This window comes from Salmo trutta, chromosome 22 (assembly GCF_901001165.1).
Source record: "Salmo trutta chromosome 22, fSalTru1.1, whole genome shotgun sequence".
In the NCBI taxonomy this organism is placed as follows: domain Eukaryota; kingdom Metazoa; phylum Chordata; class Actinopteri; order Salmoniformes; family Salmonidae; genus Salmo; species Salmo trutta.
Genome location: NC_042978.1, coordinates 43,981,025 through 44,009,009, shown reverse-complemented (window position 1 = coordinate 44,009,009; position 27,985 = coordinate 43,981,025). Strand labels below are relative to the sequence as shown.

Genomic DNA, 27,985 nt, shown 5'->3' with positions numbered 1-27,985 from the left:
TAACTTAGTAAATGAGAACCAGAGACACTTTATTTAATGTTGTACAATCAATTATGCATGGATACGTTTGTCCAACCAGACAGTTGCCATCAGGTCCAGGAAGCTGAGATCACCAGAGGCAAGACGTAAAGCAAATACATAAAATAAAACATGACCAACTGAGACATTACTTATGCTGTCCTGAGACACTAGAGAAGATCTACTGTTCACCTGAGAAAGCAGCTATAGGTGGATGATAAGAGACAAAACTGATTTACAAGAACGATCAATGACAACAGTGATACTGATCTGAGAAAGAGCTTCAGTCATCTTTAATATGTGTATTTGTTAGGATAACATCTGTAAATCATCTTATTCTGTTGTACTGTAGCCTTGTAAAGACTCATGGAGACAACGTGTCATCTCTTTTCCTCAACTTTATTGTCTTCCTTGATGAGGTCAATCACAATCATAACATCAGTTGTTCATTTATATTAAACCTTCAGATAATGAATCACACAGCTGGGAGAAACAGCAGGATATTTACACATTATACAGCGTGTTGGTCTAATCCTGAATAATGATTGGTTAAAACCGCATTCCAGTCAGTGTCTATTCCACAAGCTACCACCTGGCTAAATCTATGATGTTAAAATGCCTAATTCCTGTTCTATCTGACTGCGCAATCCACTGTCTCATCAGCCCAGCAAGGCAATTTATAAACTTGATAGGATGTTCACACAATCACATCTCTTTGTACTAATATAACAAATGTACCATTTTAGTCTAGCTTTAGATAGCTGTACTGTTATTATAGTGAAGCTGAGACTGATATTTTGTTACAACGGTGATACAATGTCAAATGTTGAAAAAGACACTACATGTATTCCATTACTGGATGGCTCACATTTTTTCTAAACCTAAATTAAACAAGCGACAAAGAAACCACAAAAGCAAATAGATCTTCTCCTTGCATATAAAGGCGGCTTTGTAAGGATTCTTGCATTTGATGGAGGAAACATCATGACATCACTCTGTAGAATATCTGTAGGAATTAAATCACATGGTAGGATCAGTATGTTGAGTAATACTGCTGATTACTACTACAGATCAGAGTCTGTGGATTAATACTACTGATCACTACTACTATAGATCAGAGTCTGTGGATTAATACTGCTGATCACTACTACTATAGATCAGAGTCTGTGGAGTAATACTGCTGATCACTACTACTATAGATCAGAGTCTGTGGATTAATACTGCTGATCACTACTACTATAGATCAGAGTCTGGAGTAATACTGCTGATCACTACTACTATAGATCAGAGTCTGTGGAGTAATACTGCTGATCACTACTACTATAGATCAGAATCTGTGGATTAATACTGCTGATCACTCCTACTATAGATCAGAGTCTGTGGAGTAATACTGCTGATCACTCCTACTATAGAGGAGAGTAGACAGTGTTTAACCATGTGACCTTTCACTGTGTGTTAATGATTAGAGAAATGACTCCTGCTTGATGTGATGTTATACTCCATGTTTCTGTTATGCTTCACTGATAAGCCATCACATACTGTTCATAATATTGATTATAATACGGATTATAGTACTGTTAATAACACTGTTTATACTACTGTTTATTATACTGTTCATAACTGTTAATTATACTATATAACTGTTTCTAATACTGTTTATCACACTGTTTATAATACTATTTACAATACTGTTTATTGTACTGTTTATCACACTGTTTATAATACTGTTTATAGTACCTTTTATAGTACTGTTTATACATGTCACAGTATCTAACGAAGGTGGCGCCCCTCCTAGGTCGGGCGGCGCTCGGCGGTCGTCGTCGCCGCCCTATTAGCTGCCACCGATCGTTGTTTCTTGTTTAGTGTGGTTGCACCTGACAGGACTGTTGGCTGTCAGTTTCCTTGTTTTTGTTCTTGTATAGTGTTCGTTCTAATTAAATTGAAGGATGAATACTAACTCTGCTGCATTTTGGTCCATTTCTGAAGACAGCCGTGTCATGACGTTGGCCTGTGGGTAAGGTTTATGACCCCCCGCCCCCATAAATACCTTTCTCCCTTCCCCTCTCTGACCCTACTGAAGGACTTGAATAGCCTGTGTTAAATATAGAGAGTCTGGGAACATCAAACAAATGGGGAAAAGGAACCATATTTTGGTATAAAACCAGTTGGAAATATGCTTGGGAACGTAATGAGTATGTATGTCAGTTCGGTTGTCATCTGAGACATTATGACTGATGACAGGACGACATAAACTGTACCTGAGAAAGTATACACCCTCTAGTTATCAGAGTAACATGGAATTGTTATGCAATTGAAATGTTTGATATTGAAATTGTTTGTTAAGAGATTAAATGTAATTTTAGCTTCCAAATGAGAGATTTGGCTTTTCATAAGGAAAGTGCCCACACATGTCAAGTACAGAACTAAGCCAACCTCGGCGTGAGCTTTGGTGGCGAATGGTATGAACTTTGAGCTTATTCACTACAGAAGTGATACTTCCTAGCCGTTGAGTTAGCAGCGGCCGCTGTAGACGTGGGCTAGGAAAGGACGGACGACGGATCCAGTCTAACAACCAGACGAAGATACCACCACTTATCCAATTTACCACCAGAGACATTCTTCCGAGGGCAGGAAGATCTGTTGGCCAACCCGGCCAGCATCCACGACCAATCTACCAAACCGCAGCTCAGAGTAAATATGTATTGCATTTTCCTTTTCCAAATGGGCGGTAATTTAGAATGCATAAGATAATGTATTTACGATAGCATAGCTGCTGTTTGTTTGTTCCTAAATCTTCCCGTTCTTTCATTCAAGCCCAACCCCCTTTCCTTTGTGTAACCAGCCATCATGTATGACATCATTTGTATTCGGTGTATTTGTAATTCTGTGTGATTAGTTTAGGTATTTAGTAAATAAATAATTAAACCCAATTTTGTATTGCTGATTTAACTTGTTAGCCAGGGTTCGTGAAGATAGCCAAGAATTTACAACTTTCATTATGAGACTGAAAATAAGATAAGGGTTAATATTGACTGCTATCGATATGACTAAGTATTTTAAGAGTTTATTCGGAAGATAACGGCTCTATAAACGTTCTTCCGTGGTGTCCCGACTTTCTAGTTAATTACATTTACATGATTAGCTTAATCAGGTAATATTAATTACAGAGAAAGGATTTTATAGGTTAGCATGTCATATCACTTAATCCGGCATAGCCAAAGACACGACAGCCGTGACAATACAACTGTTTATCACACTATTCATCACACTGTTTATCACACTGTTTATCATACTGTTTATCATACTGTTTATAATACTGTTTATAATACTGTTTATCACACTGTTTATATTACTGTTTATAACACTATTCATCACACTGTTTATCATACTGTTTATCATACTGTTTATCATACTGTTTATCATACTGTTTATAATACTGTTTATATTGCTGTTTATATTGCTGTTTACATTACTGTTTACAGTACTGTTTTTAATACTGTTTGCAGTACTGTTTATATTGATGTTCATCGTACTGTTTATAGAACTGTTTTTATCACACTGTTTATCATACTGTTTATCATACTGTTTATAATACTGTTTATCACACTGTTTATCACACTGTTTATAATACTGTTTATCATACTGTTTATAATACTGTTTAAAGTGTTGTTTATAATACTGTTTATAGTGTTGTTTATAGTACTGTTTATAATACCTTTTATAGTACTGTTTATACAACTGTTTATCACACTGTTTATAATACCGTTTATAACACTGTTCATCACACTGTTCATAGTACTGTTTATCACACTGTTTATATTACTGTTTATATTACTGTTTATAATACCTTTTATAGTACTGTTTATACAACTGTTTATATTACTGTTTATCATACTGTTTATAATACTATTTATCAGACTGTTTATCATATTGTTTATAATACTTTTTATAATACTATTTATCACACTGTTTATATTACTGTTTATATTACTGTTTATAATACTGTTTATAATACCGTTTATCACACTATTCATCACACTGTTCATAATACTGTTTATCACACTGTTTATCATACTGTTTATAATACTGTTTATAATACCGTTTATCACACTGTTTATCATACTGTTAAGTATTGCTGTTTATATTGCTGTTTATATTGCTGTTTATATTACTGTTTATAGTACTGTTTATAATACTGTTTATAATACTGTTTATCACACTGTTCATCGTACTGTTTATAGAACTGTTTATAGTGTTGTTTATAATACTGTTCATCACACTCTTTATAGTACTGTTTAGGTGAATGGAAAGGCTGGAGCAACGAACCGCCCTTGCTGTCTCTGCCTTGCCGGTTCCCCTCTTTCCACTGGGATTCTCTGCCTCTAACCCTATTACAGGGGCTGAGTCACTGGCTTACTGGTGTTCTTCCATGCCGTCCATGGGAGGGGAGCGTCACTTGAGTGGGTTGAGTCACTGACGTGGTCTTCCTGTCTGGGTTGGCGCCCCCCCTTGGATTGTGCCATGGCGGAGATCTTTGTGGGCTATACTCTGCCTTGTCTTAGGACGGTAAGTTGGTGGTTGTAGACATCCCTCTAGTGGTGTGGGGGCTGTGCTTTGGCAAAGTGGGTGGGGTTATATCCTGCCTGTTTGGCCCTGTCCGGGGGTATCATCGGATGGGGCCACAGTGTCTTCTGATCCCTCCTGTCTCAGCCTCCAGTATTCATGCTGCAGTAGTTTATGTGCCGGGGGGCTGGGGTCAGTCTGTTTCATCTGGAGTATTCTCTTGTCTTATCCGGTGTCCTGTGTGAATTTAAATATGCTCTCTCTAATTCTCTCTTTCTCTCTTTCTTTCTTTCTCTCGGAGGACCTGAGCCCTAGGACCATGCCTCGGGACTACCTGGCATGATGACTCCTTGCTGTCCCCAGTCCACCTGGCCGTGCTGCTGCTCCAGTTTCAACTGTTCTGCCTGCGGCTACGGAACCCTGACCTGTTCACCGGACGTGCTTGTTGCACCCTCGACAACTACAATGATTATTATTATTTGACCATGCTGGTCATTTATGAACATTTTAACATCTTGACCATGTTCTGTTATAATATCCACCCGGCACAGCCAGAAGAGGACTGGCCACCCCTCATAGCCTGGTTCCTCTCTAGGTTTCTTCCTAGGTTTTTGGCCTTTCTAGGGAGTTTTTCCTAGGGAGTTTGTCCTAGCCACCGTGCCTCTTTCACATGCATTGCTTGCTGTTTGGGGTTTTAGGCTGGGTTTCTGTACAGCACTTTGAGATTTCAGCTGATATACGAAGGGCTATATAAATAAATTTGATTTGATTTGATATAATACTGTTTATAATACTTGACTTCAGGAACTTGCTCTGCCTTCACTCTGTCTACAGGTTTGTGTGATTATAAGACATGCCATTCTCCTTGTTAATTTAACTCACCCATTATGTTCATCATCTACCTATGAATCAAGATGGCTACCTAAAAAGCAAAGAACAAATGATTTTGGTTATACAGTCAGAAGGTTACACATTGTGGCCTCATTGAATATTATCAAACAGGTTGATTGATTTTCATAAAATAAGGTTTCAATCAAAATGAGAAAATACAATCCATTTCTATTGTATTAATTTACAGTAGATAGCTCACAGGGCATTCTGGACTTATGTATTCCATATATTAGATGATGTTAACCTGTTAATGTTGAGAGAATGACTATCTTACACTGATGGGTGTTCCTTTACATGACATGAACTTACATATAGGTTTGTGTTCTCCATACTGCATCTCTCCATCATCACACTTCACCTCAATTTCTACTATATTCCATCCCAATATTTTGTATTTATGGTAATATCCCTCTTTGCACTGAAGAGTCTTTTTTTCACCGTGCGCAGTATAATATTTCTTGGGTAAATTCTTGAGATTGTACTCTGCATCAAAAGTGGAAATCTCACAAGGTCCTGATGGAAATGAAACCCAGTAATTATTTTATTCCCTTAGTGTACAGTACATATTCATACATTTATATACTCACATACACTTGACATGTAGATATGACACCATTTTCAGACCAGTTTAAAATAATGTACTTACGTAAACACTTTGGAGGGCTCGGCCATATTCCATTCTGACATCTGATGCTGCCTGTGAAACTCAGTGTATACCGTCTGCTGCATTGGTAGTACACCTCTGTAATACCTTCATCTCTCTTTTCCTTGATGAAATCTCCATTTTCAATACTAGGGGGATCAGGACAGCTTGCTAGATTAAATAGGGAATAGATAGAAATCATAATATAATACTATGAAAATACATTACAATGATACAGTACCAGGATAATACAATACCATGAAAATACAGTACCAGGATAATACAATACCATGGTAATACAGTAGCATAATCATGATAGTGCCATGTTAACACAGTACCATGATACAGTAGCATGATAATACAATACCATGATAATACAGTACCATGATTCAGTAACATAATATAGTACCATGATAATACAGTACCGTACAATGATAATACAGTACAATACCATGATAATATAATACCATTATATTACACTACTGTACAATGATAATACAGTACCATGATAATACAGCACCATGATAATATAGTACAGTACCATGATAATACCATGATAATACTATACCATGATTCAGTAACATAATACAGTACTAGGATAATATAGCACCATGATAATACAGTACCGTAGACTTAAGACTTACCTTTACATTCAACTGGCATTAGCCATTCTCGATTCTGGCAAGTTGCTTTTCCTCCAGGGCCTTTGTATGGGCTAATGCATATATAATCTATTTGGTTCCCATTTTCGTATCTCTTTTGCACTTGGTCAAGAATCAGAATTTTTTTCCCTGTGCCCTCAGGCTTACCACAGTACTCTGTAGGTGAAGAACTACCAAATTACAATTAAGTACCAGAGACACAAAAGTGGCAGTGAACGGATGTATGGTTAGAACCATAGTCAATAGCCAATGTACAGCATATTCAGAGAATTTAACTGGGGTAATTTGTGATATATACTGTAAATATGCACTGAAACTCATCCATGATCATATCTAGGAATACTACACTATATTGCATTGTAGCAAAAAACAGCAAACTATAAATCAGAGATTGATACATTTTAACATCTTGACCATGTTCTGTTATAATCTCCACCCGGCACAGCCAGAAGAGGACTGGCCACCCCTCATAGCCTGGTTCCTCTCTAGGTTTCTTCCTAGGTTTTTTGCCTTTCTAGGGAGTTTTTCCTAGGGAGTTTTTCCTAGCCACCGTGCTTCTTTCACATGCATTGCTTGCTGTTTGGGGTTTTAGGCTGGGTTTCTGTACAGCACTTTGAGATTTCAGCTGATGTACGAAGGGCTATATAAATAAATTTGTCTAATGTAAATGTCTAAATGTAAATGTAAATGTAAATTTGATTTGATTTGATATTTCTGTAATACCAAGCAAAGCCTAAACAAGGATTCCTGATTGTGTGAGGGGAGAAAAAGGGTGTTATATGATAAGGAACTTTATCTCAATGAATATTTAAATATAATTTTTTTCCTGTTTGAATAGGTGCTGTTCATAGTAGAGTAACTCAAAACTGAATTACTGCATCAGTTTCAAACAGTTATCAATACTTACGTTTGCATGTTGGTGGTGAAGTTGTCCAACTCCCATTTTCACAAGTAAGTTTTTTAAGTCCCTCTATTTCAAAGGACTTGCGACATTCATAATTCACTTCAAATCCCTCTATATATTTATTTTGATAGGGGATTTTAACAATTGCATTTTCAACTTTAGGTGGAGGATCACATATAACGCCTTGCGCTTCAAGAGAAGAAAATATTGATGAAAGATTAGTGGGTAGAAAACATACACACAGTACAAACACAGAACTACTACCTATGTAATTACATAATATCATATGGGCTTCTGGGGCCTTTTCTCCAAACTATTCAAACATATAGTAAACATACAGCAAGGATGACTGGCCACTGCAGACAATTAAAATCAAGTGAAAAAATCTAGAGAGACAGAGCATTTAGATTGAGTTTAAGATAAATCCAGCGAAGTCAGAGGGAAATGCATTCTACTGTTCTTGATCTATTTTGTAAAGAGGTAATATCTAGAGGATCTGTTTTCTTACCAATACACTGTAATATTCCAGACCATGTTCCCTCAGTACATGTGGCTTCACCCCACCAACCCCCGGTAGAGGGTTTGAACCCTACATTGCAGGAATAGTATATCTTGCTATTCCTGGGATCAACATTCCTCTCATTTGACTGAACTATGAATCCATTCATCACAGTTGGGTTGATACATGCTCCCTCTATTTCTGGGGGAAACAAGGACATGAAACATTATAGAACACAATGTGACACATACATGGTTTTAAATCCAGTTCTACAGCTGTAACACTGAGTTCCTGCAAATTGACCCTGCTGCCAGCGGTAGCAGCGATCAACACATGTTATCACTACAATGATAGAGATGTTTAGTGTTAGCATGAATCATACCGTAACTGTCTAGGTATCCCCCTTTCCTTTTTCTCTTGACCTGTACAGTAATACACAGTGATTCAACTATGTATACTGTAAACCAATACACTCTCAATATATCATACTACAATATACTCTCCAGTATGAACATACGTTCACAATCTGTAGAAGATGACCACATTCCGTCCTCTTGGCATGTTATCAACACTCAGTTCCAAACTGCCTCTGGAAGCAATGTCAGCACAATAACTTTTCGTCCGGAGCTTCATGAAATGGGTTTCCTTGGCCGAGCAGCCGCACACAAGCCTAAGATCACCATGTACCGCCATTGGACTCTGGAGCAGTGGAAATGCGTTCTCAGGAGTCAAGAATCACGTTTCACCATCTGGTAGTCTTCCCAAGTTCTCTCACGTCACCCCGCTCCTCCGCTCTCTCCACTGGCTTCCAGTTGAAGCTCGCATCCGCTACAAGACCATGGTGCTTGCCTACAGAGCTGTGAGGGGAACGTCACCTCCGTACCTTCAGGCTCTGATCAGGCCCTACACCCAAACAAGGGCACTGCGTTCATCCACCTCTGGCCTGCTCGCCTCCCTACCTCTGAGGAAGCACAGTTCCCGCTCAGCCCAGTCAAAACTGTTCGCTGCTCTGGGAACAAGCTCCCTCACGACGCCAGGACAGCGGAGTCAATCACCACCTTCCGGAGACACCCGAAACCCCACCTCTTTAAGGAATACCTGGGATAGGATAAAGTAATCCTTCTAACCCCCCCCCACCCCCTTAAAAGATTTAGATGAACTATTGTAAAGTGGTTGTTCCACTGGATATCATAAGGTGAATGCACCAATTTGTAAGTCGCTCTGGATAAGAGCGTCTGCTAAATGACTTAAATGTAAATGTAAGGACGTATCTAGGTTTGGCGGATTCCAAGATAACACAACCTGCCCCAATACATAGCTGCAACTTTAAAGTTTGGTGGAGGAACAATAATGGTTTGGGGCTGTTTTTCATGGTTTGAGCTAGGTCCCTTTTGTTCCAGTGAAGGGAAATATTAATGCTACAGCATACAATTACATTCTAGACGATTCTGTGCTTCCAAATTTGTGGCAACAGTTTGGGGTAGGCCCATTCCTGTTTCAGCATGATAGCGAAATGTCGGTATAAGGACAGAGTGGAGTTGCAAATCAATGGCTCAGACATGAGACATATGTGGCTGGGTCTACAGACAATCACAGACTACAAAAAGAAAACCAGCCACTTCACGGACACCGACGTCTTGCTTCCAGACAAACTCAGCACCTTCTTTGTCCGCTTGAGGGTAATACAGTGCCACCGACGCGGCCTACTCCCAAGGACTGTGTGTTCTTCTTCTCCATGGCCGATGTGAGTTAGACATTTAAATGAGTTATCCCTTGCAAGGCTGCTGGCTCAGACGGTATCCCTAGCAGCGTCCTCAGAGCATGCACAGACCAACTGGCTGATGTGTTTACAGACATATTCAATCTCTCTCTATCTCAGTCTGCTGTTCCAACATGCTTCAAGAAGGCCACTATTGATCCTTTACCCAAGAAGGCAAAGGTAACTGAGCTAAATGACTATCGCCCCGTAGCACTTACTTCTGTCAACATGAAGTGCTTTGAGAAACTAGTCAGGGATCATATCACCTCCACCTTACCTGTCACCTTACCGCCCCAATAGGTCCACAGAAGATGCAATCGCCATCACACTGCACACTGCCCTATCCCATCTGAACAAGAGGAATGCCTATGTATGAATGCTGTTCATTGACTACAGCTCAGCATTCAACACCATAGTACCCTCCAAGCTCATCATTAGGCTTGAGGCCCTGGGTCTCAACCTGCCCTGTGCAATTGGGTCCTGGACTTCCTGATGGTTCGCCCTCAGGGGTGCGTGCTTAGTCCCCTCATGTACTCCCTATTCACCCAAGACTGTGTGGCCACGCGTAACTCCAACACCATCATTAAGTATGCCGACGACACATGTTGGTAGGCCTGATCACCGACGATGATGAGACAGCCTATAGGAAGGAGGTCAGCAATCTGGCAGTGTGGTGCCAGGACAACGCCCTCTACGTCAATGTGAGCAAGACAAACAAGCTTATTGTGAACAACAGGAGAAGGAGTGCCGATGTTATTTTATACGGCTACTTACTCAGGCAGGTTATCAGTCCTGTCCAGATCCCGTCTCGACACGTCTTGTACGCTGAAGGGGGATCAAGGATGTAGTATTTCTGGCATTCATAATGAACTGATTCTCCGTTTCTGTAACGTTCTCTGTTATGGCCCATTGTGTCTCCGTTCATGAGATGTGGAGGTGGTCCACAGAAATCCTTGGGCTCTAGGAAGACATGCGTGAGGTTATAAAAGTACCTTTACTAATCCTGTATTCAGGGAAGGTCCTGGCCATTGCTGCCTGTATTAGCTGACCGATACTGACGTTTGTATCTTCATACCATTGTGGTCACTAGAAGCATGTGAGAAAGTGAAGGAAGGCCTGATCACCGACGATGATGAGACAGCCTATAGGAAGGAGGTCAGCAATCTGGCAGTGTGGTGCCAGGACAACGCCCTCTACGTCAATGTGAGCAAGACAAACAAGCTTATTGTGAACAACAGGAGAAGGAGTGCCGAGCACGTCCCATTCACATCGATGGGACTGGAGTGGAGGTCAAGAGCTTCAAGTTCATTGGCGTCCACACCACTAAGAACCTATCATGGTCCAAACACAAAAAAAGTTGTGAGTAGGGCTCTGGAGGCTGAACAGATTTGGCATGGGACCTCAGATCCTCAAAAACGTTAAACAGCAGCTCCATCGAGAGCATCCTGCCTGGTTTCATCACCACTTGGTATGGCAACTACTAGGCATCCGACCGCAAGGTGCTACAGAGGGTAGTACGTATGGCCTCGTACATCACTGGAGCTTAGCTCCCTGACATCCAGGACCTCTATACCAGGCGGTGTCAGAGGAAGGCCCTAAAAATTGTCAATGACTCCTGCCACCCAAGTCATTGACTTTTCTCTCTGCTACCGCACAGCAAGCGGTACTGGAGCGACAATTCTAGGACCAAAAGGCTCCTTTAACAGCTTCTACCCCCAAGCCATAAGACCACTGAATTGTTAATGAAATGGCTACGAAGACTATTTGCATTGACCCCCTTATTTTATTATTATTTAAACTGATGTATTTGAACTGACTCTCTTGCACAGGCTCTCGATGTAAACTCACTGGAATATAGCCACACACTCACACATACTACAATGACACTCCAACACACACACACACACACACACACACACACACACACACACACACACACACACACACACACACACACACACACACACACACACACACACACACACACACACATGCATATTTTCATCACACACACATTCCTTCACACTGTTCACGTACGCTGCTGCTACTCTGTTTATTATCATAGTCACTTGACCCCTACCTACAGTACATGTCAATATTACCTTCATTACCTCACCTACCCCGTACCCCTACACATTGACTCGGTATCGGCACCCCTTGTTTATAGCCTCTTCATTGTTATTTTTTTGTGTACTTATTTTTCCTTTAGTTTATTTAGCACATAACTCTGCATTGTTGGTTAAGGGCTCGTAAGTAAGCATTTCACGGTAAGGTCTAAGCCTGTTGTATTCGCCGCATGTGATAAAAAAAATTGATTTAATTTTGTTGTGCAGCATTTGATAAAAGTAGCAAAGCGAACACATCAGTTATGGTATCCCACTTTGTACAGAGCAATTAGTGGATACTAACACAATGTGGGAACTAGAAGCATGTGAGAAAGTGAAGGAAAACACATCCTTACCAGTCTGAGCTGATGAAGCATCCACATTCACCCATACCACCAGACACAGCAGAGTCAGAGATGATTTCATGTTGATCAAATGGTAGATGCAGTAAAAATGGAAGGAGTAGAACATAAATAGTGTCTATCCCAAAGTTAATGTTTGTCTACAGAGTTCCAGCCCCCAGGGAGCACTGAAGAGGACCTCTGTCCAGGGGGACTGACCCAAAATACTGGAATATTCAAAAATATTGATTTCAATCTATTGCAGTAGAATCACAGGAACTATCACAGTGTTCTTGTGAAAATGCTCAATATAAAAAGACTTTGGGTGGGTGAAGTGCCCACCCACACATGGACATGCAGTAATTGGACTGCTGTGTTATCACTCCTTGCAATGGGCATATTATTCTTTCCAAGACATTTTGTGTTGCTATAGCCTTTGCTTTGTATTATAAAAGGTTTCATTTTTGGTTGAATATAACCTCATTTATTTTGCCACGTATATATGTGCGCCACATGAAAAATATAATGCTATAAATCCCTAGAAAAATAAAGATATTGCTCAGCAGCAGAAGGACCTCAGATGGTGTCTACCAGGTTAACTAGCTACTACAGTATTTCAGCACAGCTGTGGAAAACAACATACAGTTACAGGCCCAGAACACTAGAGGGCCTGGTCACACCTTAAAGGGAAATTTCACACTGGCTCTGCCACAGTATATTGTCAGAACTATATGACCTGAAAGATACTCTGTGGTCTTCAGGCTACATCCAACCACCTGTAACCCCAAGCTCGTTCTATATGACCACCTGTAACCCCAAGCTCGTTCTATATGACCACCTGTAACCCCAAGCTCGTACTATATGACCACCTGTAACCCCAAGCTCGTTCTATATGACCACCTGTAACCCCAAGCTCGTTCTATATGACCACCTGTAACCCCAAGCTCGTACTATATGACCACCTGTAACCCCAAGCTCGTTCTATATGACCACCTGTAACCCCAAGCTCGTTCTATATGACCACCTGTAACCCCAAGCTCGTTCTATATGACCACCTGTAACCCCAAGCTCGTTCTATATGACCACCTGTAACCCCAAGCTCGTTCTATATGACCACCTGTAACCCCAAGCTCGTTCTATATGACCACCTGTAACCCCAAGCTCGTTCTATATGACCACCTGTAACCCCAAGCTCGTTCTATATGACCACCTGTAACCCCAAGCTCGTTACTATATGACCACCTGTAACCCCAAGCTCGTTCTATATGACCACCTGTAACCCCAAGCTCGTTCTATATGACCACCTGTAACCCCAAGCTCGTTCTATATGACCACCTGTAACCCCAAGCTCGTTCTATATGACCACCTGTAACCCCAAGCTCGTTCTATATGACCACCTGTAACCCCAAGCTCGTTCTATATGACCACCTGTAACCCCAAGCTCGTTCTATATGACCACCTGTAACCCCAAGCTCGTTCTATATGACCACCTGTAACCCCAAGCTCGTTCTATATGACCACCTGTAACCCCAAGCTCGTACTATATGACCACCTGTAACCCCAAGCTTGTTCTATATGACCACCTGTAACCCCAAGCTCGTTCTATATGACCACCTGTAACCCCAAGCTCGTTCTATATGACCACCTGTAACCCCAAGCTCGTTCTATATGACCACCTGTAACCCCAAGCTCGTTCTATATGACTACCTGTAACCCCAAGCTCGTTCTATATGACCACCTGTAACCCCAAGCTCGTTCTATATGACCACCTGTAACCCCAAGCTCGTTCTATATGACCACCTGTAACCCCAAGCTCGTTCTATATGACCACCTGTAACCCCAAGCTCGTTCTATATGACCACCTGTAACCCCAAGCTCGTTCTATATGACCACCTGTAACCCCAAGCTCGTTCTATATGACCACCTGTAACCCCAAGCTCGTTCTATATGACCACCTGTAACCCCAAGCTCGTTCTATATGACCACCTGTAACCCCAAGCTCGTTCTATATGACCACCTGTAACCCCAAGCTCGTTCTATATGACCACCTGTAACCCCAAGCTCGTTCTATATGACCACCTGTAACCCCAAGCTGTACTATATGACCACCTGTAACCCCAAGCTTGTTCTATATGACCACCTGTAACCCCAAGCTCGTTCTATATGACCACCTGTAACCCCAAGCTTGTTCTATATGACCACCTGTAACCCCAAGCTCGTACTATATGACCACCTGTAACCCCAAGCTCGTTCTATATGACCACCTGTAACCCCAAGCTTGTTCTATATGACCACCTGTAACCCCAAGCTCGTACTATATGACTACCTGTAACCCCAAGCTTGTTCTATATGACCACCTGTAACCCCAAGCTTGTTCTATATGACCACCTGTAACCCCAAGCTCGTTCTATATGACCACCTGTAACCCCAAGCTCGTTCTATATGACCACCTGTAACCCCAAGCTCGTTCTATATGACTACCTGTAACCCCAAGCTCGTTCTATATGACCACCTGTAACCCCAAGCTCGTTCTATATGACCACCTGTAACCCCAAGCTCGTTCTATATGACCACCTGTAACCCCAAGCTCGTTCTATATGACCACCTGTAACCCCAAGCTCGTTCTATATGACCACCTGTAACCCCAAGCTCGTTCTATATGACCACCTGTAACCCCAAGCTCGTTCTATATGACCACCTGTAACCCCAAGCTCGTTCTATATGACCACCTGTAACCCCAAGCTCGTTCTATATGACCACCTGTAACCCCAAGCTCGTTCTATATGACCACCTGTAACCCCAAGCTCGTTCTATATGACCACCTGTAACCCCAAGCTCGTTCTATATGACCACCTGTAACCCCAAGCTCGTTCTATATGACCACCTGTAACCCCAAGCTCGTACTATATGACCACCTGTAACCCCAAGCTCGTACTATATGACCACCTGTAACCCCAAGCTTGTTCTATATGACCACCTGTAACCCCAAGCTCGTTCTATATGACTACCTGTAACCCCAAGCTCGTTCTATATGACCACCTGTAACCCCAAGCTCGTTCTATATGACCACCTGTAACCCCAAGCTCGTTCTATATGACTACCTGTAACCCCAAGCTTGTTCTATATGACTACCTGTAACCCCAAGCTCGTTCGATATGACCACCTGTAACCCCAAGCTTGTTCTATATGACCACCTGTAACCCCAAGCTCATTCTATATGACCACCTGTAACCCCAAGCTCGTTCTATATGACCACCTGTAACCCCAAGCTTGTTCGATATGACCACCTGTAACCCCAAGCTTGTTCTATATGACCACCTGTAACCCCAAGCTTGTTCGATATGACCACCTGTAACCCCAAGCTTGTTCTATATGACCACCTGTAACCCCAAGCTCGTTCTATATGACCACCTGTAACCCCAAGCTCGTTCTATATGACCACCTGTAACCCCAAGCTCGTTCTATATGACCACCTGTAACCCCAAGCTCGTTCTATATGACCACCTGTAACCCCAAGCTCGTACTATATGACCACCTGTAACCCCAAGCTCGTACTATATGACCACCTGTAACCCCAAGCTTGTTCTATATGACCACCTGTAACCCCAAGCTCGTTCTATATGACTACCTGTAACCCCAAGCTCGTTCTATATGACCACCTGTAACCCCAAGCTCGTTCTATATGACCACCTGTAACCCCAAGCTCGTTCTATATGACTACCTGTAACCCCAAGCTTGTTCTATATGACTACCTGTAACCCCAAGCTCGTTCGATATGACCACCTGTAACCCCAAGCTTGTTCTATATGACTACCTGTAACCCCAAGCTCATTCTATATGACCACCTGTAACCCCAAGCTCGTTCTATATGACCACCTGTAACCCCAAGCTCGTTCTATATGACCACCTGTTACCCCAAGCTTGTTCTATATGACCACCTGTAACCCCAAGCTCGTTCTATATGACCACCTGTAACCCCAAGCTCGTTCTATATGACCACCTGTAACCCCAAGCTCGTTCTATATGACCACCTGTAACCCCAAGATCATTCTATATGACCACCTGTAACCCCAAGCTTGTTCTATATGACCACCTGTTACCCCAAGCTCGTTCTATATGACTACCTGTAACCCCAAGCTCGTTCTATATGACTACCTGTAACCCCAAGCTCGTTCTATATGACCACCTGTAACCCCAAGCTCGTTCTATATGACCACCTATAACCCCAAGCTCGTTCTATATATTAACAAACTTCCAGACCACGTCTTCAACCCCTTTCTCTTTTTACCTTTTCTCTTTGTAAAACTCAGGTAATCTGGAGTCCTTCCACAGTACCCAACTGAAAAATACCCTCACTTGTCACCATAGCAACACCCAGGCGCTCCAGCAGGTATATTTCACTGGTCATCTCCCTCTCTAACTTTAAGCATCAGCTGTTAGAGAAGCTTACAGATCACTGTACCTATATACAGCAAATCTGTAAATAGCACACCCAACTACCTCATCCCCATATTGTTATTTATCCTCTTGCTCTATTGCACCCCAGTGTCTCTACTTGCACATAATCATCTGCACATCTGTCACTCCAGTGTTAATGCGAAATTGTAATTATTTTGCCTCTATGGCCTATTTATTGCCTTACCTCCCTACTCTTCTACATTTTCACACACTGTACAAAGATTGTTCCATTGTGTAATTGACTGTACATTTGTTTATGTGTAAATCTGTGTTGTTGTTTTTGTCGCACTGCTTTGCTTTATCTTGGCCAGGTGGCAGTTGTAAATGAGAACTTGTTCTCAACTGGCCCACCTGGTTAAATAAAGGTGAAATAAATAAAAAAATATTAAAATAATTACAAATTGTAGTATGTTGAACTATACTGTATATACTATACTATACTATTGTCTTTCCAGTGTGCTTCTGCTTAATGATGACTGAACCTAATATACAGGCAAAGAAGGATTTGGCTTGCTGGCCTAACAGCAGCCAAGAGAATGGTTGCCTTACAATGGCAAGCACCACACACACTGCCACGTCAGCAATTTCTTAATTCAAAGACATAGCTCAACTTGAGCTGTCGATCTCTCAACTGCATGATGCAAAATCAGACAATATTGACAATTGGAATACAACTCTTGACAGCTTAAAATCACTACTTTGACACTGTATGTACTCCAGTAAGGTCCTGTGGAGGGTAGTAGGTGGGAGGATGCATGCGTATTTGTGGAATGTCTGTTGGTTTGTGTCTTTTTGTCAAACCCCCCCAAAAAGGAACAAAACAAATAAAAATAAATATATATGCTATACTACACTTTACTTGTTCTTCCACTAGTGTTGCAATTATTGTTTTAGCCACATCATATACATACATATCAACAATATTCTAATATGCATACTGTAGGTTTAGAGCTAGCCTCATCTACCAGTGAGGTTAAAGCATGTGGCTGAGGATAGTTTAGAGCTAGCCTCATCTACCAGTGAGGTTAAAGCATGTGGCTGAGGATAGTTTAGAGCTAGAAAGACAGTTAGTTTGAATGCTGATAGGCTCCATTAAAACATTTATATGGTCATTGAATCACAAAAGATGTTGAACAACAAATACTGTACTTACACAACCCTTACATAAGTCTGGTTAACTGTCTATTGACATGGTCTTCAGAATGTTTGTTCCAGTAAGGCAAGATAACTGTTTCCCATAAAGCCATGTTTTCCAGGGGCAAAATGGGAAGGCCAAAATCAATTTCTACACCTCAGGAGCATGCCAGGGTTTAGCCCATATTACCTTACCAACTAAACAAAACATTAAACGTTTTCTTGCATATGAGAATTGAAAGTCAATATTCCTGCCTTAATGTTCAAGATTCACTCAGTGATGATGATGTAGTTCAAATACATGGCAAAGAACACCACAGGAATATTTTTTATAGATTTTGTCTGGCTGCTTCAATATTGTCAACAATACCTGATGATAATATTCCCAGATAACAATTAACTAAAGAGTAGATGAGTATATATGAACCAGAGGCACTTTATTTGATGTTGGACAATCATGAAACCGTGAATCTGCAAATAATTGGAGCAAACAATTGACAGGGGTTATTCATTTACATGTTCGTCCAACAAGACATGAGTCATCACTTTCCGTAAGCTGAGATCAATATGGGCAAAGAGGCAAAGTCATGACCCCATGTATACACTGCTGATGAAAACCAACACTACTTGGGCTAAGTCTACCATGACCAGCACACTTAACAGTGATATGATCCCCATGTGGTAAATGGAGGGTCTTTTAATTTTTCGTCCAATATTCTCATTGGATGTTCTGTGTGTTCATCAGCTGTTCATCCCAAACTGGATAAGGTTACAAGGGCCTCGGGTTCTGTCACATCCTGACAAGTGAAAAGGGTCATTTGCCATAGTAGAATGGTCAGGGCGTGGCAGGGGGGTTTGATTTGTGTGTTTTGGATTTTTTTGGTTCTAGGGGATTTTGGTTCTAGTTTTCTATTTCTATGTTTCATTTTCCATGTATGGCCGAGTATGGTTTCCAATCAGAGGCAGGTGTTTGTCGTTGTCTCTGATTGGAAGCCATACTTAGGCAGCCTGTTTTACTTTGGGTTTTGTGGGTGGTTGTTTTCCGTATAGTCGTTGTACCTTACGGAACTGTTGTTTGTCGTTAGTTTATTTTTGTTTAAGTGTTCTCTCAACAATTAAAGAAGATGAGCACTATACACGCTGCGCCTTGGTCTAATCCTTCCGATGCCTGTTACAGGTTCTGAAATGAGAAGATGGTACAGGAATCAGTGTGTGAATATGTCCTGAAGATCAGGTGGCATTGCAGTTGGGCCCCGTTCCAATTTTCTCCCTCACTCCATTCCCTAGGCCCTTATTATCTCCCCTGGCTAGTCAGAGATCACAGGGGGGCTTTGAAAGGGAATTGATCCCAACAATCCACCATGATCTGTGAATGGGAGTGAGCATGGGCATAGCATAGGGATGTGAGTGAGTGATTGGATATGAATCAGGCAAATGTTGTTTCAGAGATATAATTAACTCAGGCATGCCATCTCTCCAATCCAGATCTCACTAGGACACATCTTGTAGGATGAATGGCTATTAAGGGTGTAGTAAGACTGGCAGTCATAATGAACTGATTCTCTGTTTCTGTAACATTCTCTGGTACGACCTATCGTGTCTCCGTTAATGAGATGTGGAGGTGGTCCACAGAAATCCTTGGGCTCTAGGAGGTCATAGAAGTACTAGTGATGAAATGTACCAAGCTGCTTTCATTCCCAGCAAGAATAGCAAACTGTCCAGAAAACTTTCCTACCCTTTCCAAAATGCTTTATTTTGCTTAATTTTGTGTGTGAGTTGGAAATAATTGTAAATCTACTTTAAACAATAAATAACTTGTTTGTGTTGCATTATTTTCCCAATGTCTTAAATTAATACAAATACAATTTACAGTCACAAATTGGAAAGGAGTGACTCCATTGTCCATTGGTTGAGCAGACAACCTCTGGTTCCCCATTCAGAACGTGTCTGGGTTGCTGCACTCAAACTGTAGCCTGTGTCCATACTTCATGGTGCTGTTGTTTTGGAGAACTCCTAACACATTCACATTATTAATCATCAGAGTTGTGGACTTAAGTCACATGACTTGGACTCGAGTTTAACTTGAGTCACACATTTGATGACTTGATACCCCACTTAAAGGAAAATAAAATAACTTGAGACTTGATTTGGACTTGGAGCCTCAAGACTCATGTTTGACTTGAAATTATCTGGTCAGGTTTTAAAACATTTTTTGTCACTTACTTTGTGTCACAGAGTCTACGTGGGTTACTCTACTACACGCAGCCAGAGACAGTAGCCTTAGCATCGTCCTTGCAACAATAACCTGCAACAGATTAGCTCGTGAAACGCACACTCAGCACTCTGATTGGATAAGCAAACTGTCAATCAACATATGTGGGGTGAGCTAGCGAACAGATCGCTGATATGCTGTACAGATATTGGATCAGGTGCAACGCAAACGTCAAATTGCAGGGAGAGAGGATTGCCATAATAACTTAATATGCAGCTCCAAAAATGGTTTGGTGATCAAGAATATTAACTGTTGCATTGCAAGCTCATCAGCAATGGGGACCTGATTACTAGCATAGGCCTACTGGGCTTTTTGTATGTAACAATTGCTTGAAATGCTAATTTACCTGTGAAGCTTGCATTTTTAATTTGTTGTGAAAATGAATTATTACTGTGGCAAGGCTCTTCACATCCGCTCTCAAAACTCCCGCCAGTGGAGAGTTTTTTTATTTCTCTTGTTGAAATGTTTACTGTTGCTTTCACATGTTTAAATGAGCGGCTAGATGTTCTTTACCATTTGGCCTTCAGATTTGCCACCAATGCTCCTTATAGGACACATCACTGCACTCTATACTCCTCTGTAAACTGGTCATCTCTGTATACCCGTCGCAAGACCCACTGGTTGATGCTTATTTATAAAACCCTCTTAGGCCTCACTCCCCCCTATCTGAGATATCTACTGCAGCCCTCATCCTCCACATACAACACCCTTTCTGCCAGTCACATTCTGTTAAAGGTCCCGAAAGCACACACATCCTTGGGTCTCTCGTCTTCTCAGTTCGCTGCAGCTAGCGACTGGAACGAGCTGCAACAAACACTCAAACTGGACAGTTTTATCTCAATCTCTTAATTCAAAGACTCAATCACGGACACTATTACTGACAGTTGTGGCTGCTTTGCTTGATGTATTGGGGTCTTTACCTTCTTGCCCTTTGAGTTGTTGTCTGTGCCCATAAATGCTTGTACCATGTTTTGTGCTGCTACCATGTTGTGTTGCTACCATGCTGTGTTGTCATGTGTTGCTGCCTTGCTGTGTTGTTGTCTTAGGTCTCTCTTTATGTAGTGTTGTGTTCTCTCTCTTGTCGTGATGTGTGTTTTGTCCTATATTTATATTATCGTTTTTTTATCCCCCGTCCCCACAGGAGGCCTTTTGCCTTTTGGTAGGCCATCATTGTAAATAATAATTTCTTCTATACTGACTTACCTATTTAAATAAAGGTAAAAAAACAAACAAAAAAAAACAATGCATTGGCCCTATGTGGTAAATCTCTAATCCATCTGATACTACAATAATTGCTAGCGGTTCATCATTCTATTCCCCTACCGTTTATTGCAACTCGTAGATATTTCTGTTCCATGTTTGATAGGCCTATGTAGACAGTTTTGTTTCATGTTTGATAGGCCTATATAGACAGTTCTGGTTCATGTTTGATAGGCCTATGTAGACAGTTCTGAATCATGTTTGATAGGCCTATGTAGACAGTTCTGTTCCATGTTTTATAGGTCTATGTAGACAGTTATGTTTCATGTTTGATAGGTCTATGTAGACAGTTCTGTTCCATGTTTGATAGGCCTATGTAGACAGTTCTGTTTCATGTTTGATAGGCCTATGTAGACAGTTCTGTTTCATGTTTGATAGGCCTATGTAGACAGTTCTGTTCCATGTTTAATAGGCCTATGTAGACAGTTCTGTTCCATGTTTGATAGGCCTACGACACATTTCCATTTAGACAACGTTTTGTTACCCTGCTCTGAGTGGGTGCTCATGACTGTACTGTATAACACCATCATCATCTGGCAGACCGCTCACAACCTCCCGACCATCTGTAGCCTCGGGGACACAACTCCCCACTACGGAGAAAGATCACATTGCAGGATGTTGTACAGTCTAGCTAGTCTATAACGTCATGAGTGGCCCACAAACATCCTTGGGCTCAAAGAATAAAGGTTGTAGAAATGATCACTTTGGAAATGTCACTGCCACCACAGAACCTTCATTTGTTTTCCAGGACAACAGGAATATAGCTTAGATAGGGGGCAGTATTTTCACGGCCGGATAAAAAACGTACCCGATTTAATCTGGTTACTACTCCTGCCCAGAAATTGGAATATGCATATAATTAGTAGATTTGGATAGAAAACACTCTACAGTTTCTAAAACTATTTGAATGGTGTCTGTGAGTATAACAGAACTCATATGGCAGGCCAAAACCTGACAAGATTCCATACATGAAGTGCCCTGTCTGACAATTTGTTGTCCTTCTGTAGCATCTCTATCAAAAATACAGCATCTGTGCTGTAACGTGACATTTTCTAAGGCTTCCATTGGCTCTCAGAAGGCGCCAGAAAGTGGAATGGGGTGTCTGCAGTCTCGGGCGAAGAACAGCAGGAGAATTTGTGAGTGGTCAGGCTGGGAACAGTGACACTGGAGATGCGCGTCCACGAGACTACTCCATTTTTTTCTTTCAGCCATTGAATGAATACAACGTTGCCCGGTTAGAATATTAGCGCTATTTTACGAGAAAAATAGCATCAAAATTGATTTTAAACAGCGTTTGACATGCTTCTAAGTACGGTAATGGAATATTTAGCATTTTTTTGTCACGAAATGCGCTCGCGCGTCACCCTTCGGATAGTGACCTGAACGCATAAACAAAACAGAGCTATTTGAATATAACTATGGATTATTTGTAAACAAAACAACATTTGTTGTTGAAGTAGAAGTCCTAGGAGTGCATTCTGACGAAGAACAGCAAAGGTAATCCAATTTTTCTTATAGTAATTCTGAGTTTGGTGAGCCCCAGACTTGGTGGGTGTCAAAATAGCTAGCCTTGATGGCCGGGCTATGTACTCAGAATATTACAAAATGTGCTTTCGCCGAAAAGCTATTTTAAAATCTGACACCGCGATTGCATAAAGGAGTTCTGTATCTATAATTCTTAAAATAATTGTTATGTTTTTTGTGAACGTTTATCATGAGTAATTTAGTAAATTCACCGGAAGTTTGCGGTTGGTATGCTAGTTCTGAACATCACATGCTAATGTAAAAAGCTGGTTTTTGATATAAATATGAACTCTATTGAACAAAACATGCATGTATTGTATAACATAATGTCCTAGGAGTGTCATCTGATGAAGATCATCAAAGGTTAGTGCTGCATTTAGCTGTGGTTTTGGTTTTTGTGACATATATGCTTGCTTTGAAAATGGCTGTGTGATTATTTTTTGGCAGGGTACTCTCCTGACATAATCTAATGTTTTGCTTTCGCTGTAAAGCCTTTTTGAAATCGGACAATGTGGTTAGATTAACGAGAGTCTTGTCTTTAAAATGTAAATGTATGTAAAATAGTAATATGTTTGAGAAATTGAAGTTATAGCATTTTTGAGGTATTTGTATTTCGCGCCACGCTCTACCATTGGATATTGGTGAGGCATTCCGCTGGCGGAACGTCTGTCCCTATAAGGTAAAAAAAAATAAAAAAATAAATGTCCTGTTTTACACCAACTGGCTTTATCAATGTATTCACATTGCATAACATTATGTAGCTATTTGAAAGTGTATAAAACAATGTAGCCAGTTGCAATTTGCAAAAAGCCATCAACCTACAAACGTTCTCATTTAAACCCAGATTTTTACATGAATGAAAGACACGTTCCATCTCAATTTATTGTATTCCTTTGAAGCTATTGTGTGTATTTGTGGTAATATCCATCTTTGCATGACATTTTTTCAAATTGTTTAATTACCCACAATCGTCTAAAAACATTCTATTTCAGCACAACTACAGATACAGCAGATAAATCTGTGTTTTTACTCAAATATTAATATGTTTGACTACTACTTTATTATTTTAAGTAAAGACGTCAAACATAATACAATCAGGTAAGAACAGGTTATTTAATAAATGTTAGATTGACTCTAAAATATTAAATCATCATAACAGAGAATGTGGACAGTCGGGTGCATTAGAAATTTGGAACTGCTGGACAGCTATATAATTAACTAAAGCACTGATCATTGTAAACGAGATCAGAATGACTGCTCAGGATTGATACATAAATTCGATAATTTAATAGCTATCCTAACGTACAAAACTAAAACAATCCACATGTTAAAATAAAAATTCCTGATTAACATGACATCAATAATGCAGCCACATCCTGAGTCCCCGGTGTCGACACAAACAAAGATGGTTTAGTATTTAGTTTAAAATCTCTGAACAAGGCCAATAGAACAACAAACACTTTTTAATAAGAAAACAGAACTGTTTTCAAAGATGTAGCCTACGATGCAATACTCGTGATCATTTTAAGGAGGACAAAAACTCCCTAGCCTACATTTGCATCATCCCAATTAAGTAGCTTAGTTTTGTTGTTTGGCTACTTGAAGAGAACTGGGGCCTATCACTCGAAGCCAACATTTTCCAATGCATTGTGGAAAAGTGTTCATCTAATTCTACTGAATGAAGACCTGAAACGAGTATAACATCCTGGCATTTAAACCTTACTTGATTTAAAATAAAATCACATACCATAGAACATTATTTTTTTGAATCCTGAGATTGCTTTGTTTCCCGCTACCTGTTGATTTCAGTAGCACATCCCCATATCTGATTTTATTTTTTATTTAACTAGGCAAGTCAGTTAATAACAAATTCCTATTTACAATGATGGCCAAACCCGGACGACGCTGGGCCAATTGTGCGCCGCCCTACGTGACTCCCTATCACAGCCGGTTGTGATACAGCCTTGAATCGGACCAGGGTCTCTGTAGTGCCGCCTCAAGCACTGAGATGCAGTGCCTTAGACCGCTGCACCGCTCAGGAGCCCCTCTGATCAGCTGTTGTCAAATTACATATTTATTACCTATTCAGAGTCACTTTACCCCTACCTACATGTACATATTGCCTCAATTACCTTGACTAACATGTACCCGCGCACATTGACTCGGTACCGGTACCCCCTGTATATAGCCTGGTTATTGTTATTTTATTGGTGCTCTTTTTTATTTTATTTTAATTAGTTTATTTAGTAATTTTTTCATAACTCTTATTTTTCTTCAAACTGTATTGTTGGTTAAGGGCTTGTAAGTAAGCATTTCATGGTAAGGTCTACACCTGTAGTATTTGGTGCATGTAACAAATAACATTTGATTTGATATGACACAGAAAATATCATACCGTTGTTCTTAAAATGCTCAATGTAGGAAATGTGTCAGTTCAGTGTATTTATTTTTTTTGTGCAAAAGATCTCATTTTATTTTTATGATTTTAATTTGAAATATGTTGAAATATATCCACGATACTTGGTCTACTATACTATATTATAATATACTATATTATTGTCACGTCCTGGCCAGTATAAGGGTTAATTGTCATTTTAGTTTGGTCAGGACGTGGCAGAGGGTATTTGTTTTATATGGTTCAGGGTGGTGTTTTTGTAGTAAGGGCATTTGATTTAGTATTCCGGGGTTTTTTGGGCACTGTTTGAGATTCATGTATTCTATGTTTAGTCTAGGTAGTCTGTTTCTATGTTGAGTTAATTGGGGTGGACTTCCAATTGAAGGCAGCTGTGTGGTGTTGCCTTGGATTGGAAGTCCTATATTAGTTGGGTGTGTTTGTCTGTGTGTTTGTGGGAGATTGTTCTGAGTTTAGCCTTGTGCCTTGCCAGACTGTTTGTTGATCTTCGTTCTCTTTTTTGTTATTTTGGTGTTCATTTTGGAATTTATTAAAAGTCAAGATAAGCATGCATATACCTGTGGCATTTTGGTCCTCCTTAACCAACGACAACCGTGACAATTATACTATACTATACTATACTTGGTCTTCCATTATTTTTGCAAATATTGTTTTATCTACATAATATAGAGGCATACTGTATCTACAATATTTTGATGTGCACTATAGGTTTAGCGATAGAAAGACATTGAGGGCTACAGTTATCAAAAAGTTTAATGCTGATAGGCTCCATTGAAACATTTACAGTATTTGAATCACAAAAGATTCAAATACTGTACTTACATAAGCCTTACATAAATCTGGTTAACTGTCTATGGTTATGGCATTGTTTGTTGCATTAAGCCAATATCACTGTTTCCCATAAAGCCATGTTTTCCAGGGGCAACAGGGGAGGGCCAAAACAAATTGCTACACCTTGGGAGCATGCCAGGGATTGTCCAATACTAGCCTATGAACTAAACAAAACATTCATAACATTACATTAAACATTATCTTGCATATAATAATTGGATATCAATATTCCTGCCTTAATGTTCAGGAATACATGGCAAGGAACACCTCAGAGACATTTTAATAGATATTGTCTGGCTGCTTCAATATCGTAAAAAAATACTTGATGATAAAATTCCCAGATGAACTAAAGAGTAACTTAGTAAATGAGAACCAGAGACACTTTATTTAATGTTGTACAATCAATTATGCATGGATACGTTTGTCCAACCAGACAGTTGCCATCAGGTCCAGGAAGCTGAGATCACCAGAGGCAAGACGTAAAGCAAATACATAAAATAAAACATGACCAACTGAGACATTACTTATGCTGTCCTGAGACACTAGAGAAGATCTACTGTTCACCTGAGAAAGCAGCTATAGGTGGATGATAAGAGACAAAACTGATTTACAAGAACGATCAATGACAACAGTGATACTGATCTGAGAAAGAGCTTCAGTCATCTTTAATATGTGTATTTGTTAGGATAACATCTGTAAATCATCTTATTCTGTTGTACTGTAGCCTTGTAAAGACTCATGGAGACAACGTGTCATCTCTTTTCCTCAACTTTATTGTCTTCCTTGATGAGGTCAATCACAATCATAACATCAGTTGTTCATTTATATTAAACCTTCAGATAATGAATCACACAGCTGGGAGAAACAGCAGGATATTTACACATTATACAGCGTGTTGGTCTAATCCTGAATAATGATTGGTTAAAAACCGCATTCCAGTCAGTGTCTATTCCACAAGCTACCACCTGGCTAATCTATGATGTTAAAATGCCTATTCCTGTTCTATCTGACTGCGCAATCCACTGTCTCATCAGCCCAGCAAGGCAATTATAAACTTGATAGGATGTTCACACAATCACATCTCTTTGTACTAATATAACAAATGTACCATTTTAGTCTAGCTTTAGATAGCTGTACTGTTATTATAGTGAAGCTGAGACTGATATTTTGTTACAACGGTGATACAATGTCAAATGTTGAAAAAGGACACTACATGTATTCCATTACTGGATGGCTCACATTTTTTTCTAAACCTAATTAAACAAGCGACAAAGAAAACCACAAAAAGCAAAATAGCGTCCTCCTTGCATATAAGGCGGCTTTGTAGGATTCTTGCATTTGATGGAGGAAACATCATGACATCACTCTGTAGAAATATCTGTATGAATTAAATCACATGGTAGATCAGTATGTTGAGTAATACTGCTGATTACTACTACATATCAGAGTCTGTGATTAATACTACTGATCACTACTACTATAGATCAGAGTCTGTGGATTAATACTGCTGATCACTACTACTATAGATCAGAGGTCTGTGGAGTAATACTGCGGATCACTACTACTATAGATCAGAGTCTGTGGATTTAATACTGCTGATCACTACTACTATAGATCAGAGTCTGGAGTATACTGCTGATCACTACTACTATAGATCAGAGTCTGTGGAGTAATACTGCTGATCACTACTACTATAGATCAGAATCTT

At 40.3% G+C, this 27,985-nt stretch overlaps 1 protein-coding gene and 1 long non-coding RNA gene across 3 annotated transcripts in view; one reads left to right on the top strand and one right to left on the bottom strand.

Annotated features, from left to right (window-relative positions):
- The window catches only part of LOC115158776 (uncharacterized), a 95,762-nt gene that overhangs the window by 45,178 nt on the left and 22,599 nt on the right, over positions 1–27,985 (top strand). Inside the window, exon 3 of the long non-coding RNA XR_003868733.1 lies at positions 17,787–17,890. This is a non-coding gene — a long non-coding RNA (uncharacterized LOC115158776). The remainder of the gene's footprint in view (positions 1–17,786; positions 17,891–27,985) is intronic.
- Positions 13–12,573, bottom strand: LOC115158774 (complement factor H-related protein 1-like). 2 transcript variants are annotated; one of them, XM_029708079.1, is made up of 9 exons: positions 12,401–12,573; positions 10,714–10,899; positions 8,190–8,381; positions 7,685–7,870; positions 6,760–6,933; positions 6,119–6,286; positions 5,780–5,985; positions 5,464–5,500; positions 13–1,024 (listed from the first exon to the last, which is right to left on the bottom strand). In XM_029708079.1, the coding sequence occupies exons 1-8, from the start codon at positions 12,513–12,515 to the stop codon at positions 5,480–5,482; spliced, it is 1,248 nt and encodes a 415-aa protein (XP_029563939.1). In that variant the 5' UTR covers positions 12,516–12,573; the 3' UTR covers positions 13–1,024; positions 5,464–5,479. The 2 variants fall into 2 exon arrangements, with proteins under 2 accessions (XP_029563939.1, XP_029563940.1); XM_029708080.1 differs by lacking the exon at positions 10,714–10,899.

What these genes read in the sequence shown, in the direction of transcription:
- LOC115158774 (XM_029708079.1), bottom strand. Translation starts at nt 12,515, where the DNA reads ATGTTCTACTCCTTCCATTTTTACTGCATCTACCATTTGATCAACATG. An exon ending in TTCACCACCAACATGCAAAC is followed by an intron (nt 6,934 to 7,684) that starts GTAAGTATTGAT and finishes CTTCACCTACAG; the next exon opens with AGTACTGTGGTAAGCCTGAG. An exon ending in GAGAACACAAACCTATATGT is followed by an intron (nt 5,501 to 5,779) that starts AAGTTCATGTCA and finishes GCTTTTTAGGTA; the next exon opens with GCCATCTTGATTCATAGGTA.